This window comes from Aplysia californica, unplaced genomic scaffold (genome assembly GCF_000002075.1).
Source record: "Aplysia californica isolate F4 #8 unplaced genomic scaffold, AplCal3.0 scaffold00827, whole genome shotgun sequence".
Lineage (NCBI taxonomy): Eukaryota > Metazoa > Mollusca > Gastropoda > Aplysiida > Aplysiidae > Aplysia > Aplysia californica.
In genome coordinates this window covers 224,802-228,748 of record NW_004798097.1, presented here as the reverse complement: position 1 = coordinate 228,748, position 3,947 = coordinate 224,802, and the positions used below count along the sequence as shown (strand labels likewise).

General features: G+C 42.0%; 1 protein-coding gene across 1 annotated transcript in view; it reads left to right on the top strand.

Moving 5' to 3' along the window:
• Positions 1-3,947, top strand: part of LOC101861241 (multiple epidermal growth factor-like domains protein 10) — a gene marked incomplete in the record, with an annotated part of 16,285 nt that overhangs the window by 4,618 nt on the left and 7,720 nt on the right. Inside the window, 2 exon segments of the mRNA XM_005109903.3 lie at positions 136-282; positions 2,514-2,660. Of these exon segments, the coding sequence (XP_005109960.2) occupies positions 136-282; positions 2,514-2,660 (294 nt within the window).

Below are 3,947 nucleotides of genomic sequence, written 5' to 3'. Positions count from 1 at the left end.
AGATTAGAGGTGTTACAAGAGATTTACACACATAAAAAAAAGAAGAAGGGGAGATAAGGACGATAGATGTTTGATAGGAAAGAAGAAGCAGCAAACCACATCAGAGCACCCGACAACCTCCCACTCCTTTCTCAGACTGCCAAGAGCCAGGCATGTGGGGTCAGGAATGCAAGACACCTTGCGAGGACTCCAAGTGTTCCGTCTGCGATAGATGGGAAGGCAACCACTGTCACGAGTGCAGAGATGGTTTTGAGAAGACGCCAAAAAACACGTGCTCACCGGGTGAGGACTGAAACATGAGCGAATTTCTGAATGCTTCTTTTTATTTGGTTATCTTTTGGTAAGTGTTTTACGGCACTCGCAACTACATAAGGTCATGTAAGTGCGCGGGACTCATTGAACTTTTTTAGTTTGTTAGGAATTAACTTTGAATTTTGTCCTGGTGGCGGCCGAAGTTTACTCTTATCCATTTTGGTCCACCAATGGATCTTTCATCTGTGCAACTTGCACTCAACACCTCCGAATTTTTTTTTTACTTATCCGAGAAGGCTAGGTGTTAGATCTTACCTATCTTAAGACCAGACGTGTGGCTCAAAGACAGCAATAAGTTGGACCCAAGGTTTCTTTTTTTATAGTTAGGGTTTTACGACGCTCGCAACTGTATACGGTCATATGAGCGCGCGAAGGTTTCTGAAGGTTTGCGTGTTTTGTAGTGGCTCGGTAACTACAGGCAAAGATCCTACACTACGAGATGGTTCACGGAACCCCCCCAAAAAAGCGTCCGCGGCAATACACATCTATTCTCAGATGGCGATGTAGTCGCTGTTTTGAAGCTCTTTTTCGTTTCCCCAGAAGAAGAATAGGAATTGCATCTCCTTGCTCATGAAGGTTGACTGCTGTTCGTTGGTCTACGATCAGCTGTTCGCAAGTACATGTACGCGCTTATTCTCAGGGGGTGCCATCCTGATTTTGAGGACGCCTTTTCATAAGTTCAAATAGAGGAGTGAACCATCTTGTAGTGTTGGATCTTTCCTGATTTTTGAAAGCTTGGAATCGTTGGAATCAAGTTCGAACCCAGTTACTTACAATTGATGAGATATTTGACGGGGAGGTTATGGTTTCTTCCAGGGGTTCCGACACCCTAGACAATTACAGTTACCTCCGGCGAGTAGTGAGTGCTTCTTTCTGTTGAGTTGGGACTTCTAGAATTATTACATGATTACTTCCGGGGAATAGCAAGTGGGGCGTTCTGACAAAATGAGTTAATTCTCGGATGGATTTTAACCTCATAGACACAGATATATACCTCAAATTTTTAGGTTTAGTTTGTTAGTCGTATTATATGAAATGAAAACTAAATCTATTTAACTCGAAGAAAATCACATTATCTCAAGATAACCTCGTTTCCAGAACACGACGAGACATAAAAATGGATTGAATAAGTGTTTGAGAAAGTTTGTTCAGGATCAGGTGGAAAGACAAGGCCACTGTCGAGGATAATATATCAAGACATGGGAGACGCTGTGTAGTAGTAAGGTTTACTTTCTTGTACTGTGTGAGCGTCCAGTCCAGGTAGTAAGTCAAATACATTCTGAATACGGGTCTCAAATTTACTTTAACCCCGGGTTTGTTTGTTTTTGTTTTTGTTTTTGTTTTTTGTTATTTTGTTGCTTTGTTGGTTTTTTCAGTGTTTTGGGTTGTTGTAGTTTGTTTTTTTTGTGGGGGGTGTTAACGTTTCTCCACGATTAAGCACTGCAGGCCTATAATTTCGGAACAATTTCAGCTTCCTGAGAATAATCAATCCCGTCAATAGTCGTATAATATCCTAGACTGGACACTCTGGTGTACTTCTGGTTCACATTAGAGCAAACCATTTGACTCTATTTGGAGCCAAATGACTGGTAAGGGGGAATGGTTACGCGTTCACACAACTACCGTGACACTGTCTAGTGTTCTGTCCCATCGTTTGACTTCCTTTCTTTTACTTTTTATAGCTTTCTGTATCCGGAATCGAGGATTAAAACTTACTCTTACCTTTCCTTTTCTTTTTTTTCTCTTTTTAAATTTCTTCTTGCTTCCGACGTGGAGGTCTGAAGTTCACTTTAACCTTTCGCTCTTTGCTTTTTTTCATTCAACATGGATGCCCTAAAGTCCACTTTTTTAAAATTACCTTTCCTGTTATAGCTTTCTGTATCCGAAATGGAGGTCTAAAGTTTACGCTTACTTTTCATTTTTTTTTTTTTATTATTCTTTTCTTTTCTTTTTCTTTTTTCCTTTTCGTTTTTTGAGGGTGGCTGGCGGGTGCTCTGGTGTGGTTTGCTCCTTTTTTCCTATCAAACATCTCTTGTCCTCATCTCTCCTTCTTCTTTTTTATGTGTTTGTTACTCTCTTGTAACACCCCTAATCCCCTGGCGCTCATGTGACCGTATGCAGTTGCGAGCGTCGTAAAACCCTCTACTAAAAAACATTTCCTTCTTTTTTTTCTTTTTTTTTGCCTCTCTGTTTCCGACCAGAGTGCATTGACGATCGTGTGTGGGGCGACACGTGCGCTCGACCGTGCGAAGATAAAAACTGTGCGAAGTGTCGGAAGTTTGATGGTTCTCATTGCGTCGTGTGTGAGGATGGCTATGTGATCACCCCTACCAAAAACTGTTCAAAGGGTGAGTGCAGTTCGTTTCTTGTGTTTGTCAGTTGTTGGTGGGTTTTTTTTGTTGTTTTTTTGGTCTTTTTGTTGATGTTGGTGGTGGTGGTGGTGGGTTTTGGGGGTTTTTTAGGGGGCTGTTGGTGTTCTTTTTAGTTTTGGTTTTTTCTTTGCTTTTTTAGTCTCTGTTTGAGTATGGGATTTATTTCGTTTTAGTTTGGGGTTTGGCGTTTTTTATTTGTTGTGTTTTGTGTGTTTGTTTGTTGTTAATGTTTGGGTTTTTTTTTCTTTTTTTCTTTTTTGGGGGGGGGAGGGTACTTGTTTTTTGTGTGTGTAGTGTATCGAATATGTTTGTGTATGTTTGTGTTTGCGCGCACGTGTGTGTGTGTGTATGTATGTGTGTGTGTGTTTGTGTGTGTATGCAGTGTGTGAGTGTGTGTGTGTGTGTGTGTGTGTGTGTGCGCGTGCGCGCGCATGTGTAAGCGGTGAGTGTGTGTGTGTGTGTTTGTGTGTGTGTGCATGCAGTGTGTGTGTGTATGTGTGTGTGTGTGTGTGTGTGTGTGTGTGTGTGTGTGTGTGTGCGGATACTGTGTGTGTATGAAAGTCTGTAGTATGCATGCTCTACTTGTTTGTTTTGTTTTTATTGTGTTTTTGGGGGGGGGTTTGTTGCATTTGGGTTTTTTTTTATTCTTTGGCGAGTGTTTTACGGTGTTCGCAACTGTATAAGGTCATATGAGCGCGCGTGACACATTAAAAATATTCAGTTTGTAGGAAATTTTGCATTCTGCCCGGGGGGCGGCCGAAGCTTACTCAAATCGATTTTGAACCTCCAAGGGATCTTTAACATGCGCAACTTGCGCACGGGACTTCCGAGACTTTTCGCCCTTATCCGAAAAGGTTATGTGTAGATCTTACCTAACATAAGATCAGGGGTGTGCCTGAAAGACAGCAGTAAGAAGGAGTCAAGGAGCAGCAGTTGAAAGACTGCAGAAAGAGGTAGGAGCCCAAAGGGGGCAAAGGGGGCGTGGGAGGGGGCATAAAGTGAAGGCGAAAGCAGACGACAGTATCTTGTTAGAGAGCAGAAAAGGATGTGAAAGGAGAAAAATTTTTAGAAGAAATTTTCCGTCTCTATACGGATTCGAATCCGGGACCTATTGATTGAGAGATGATCACCTTAACCTCTATACCACGAGAGCCCCCACATGTTCTAATGTTTACTCGAGTGAGTATAATTTGTGTATATGTATGCACGTGCGTGTGTGCGTGTGTGTGTGTGTGTGTGTGTGTGTGTGTGTGTGTGTGTTTG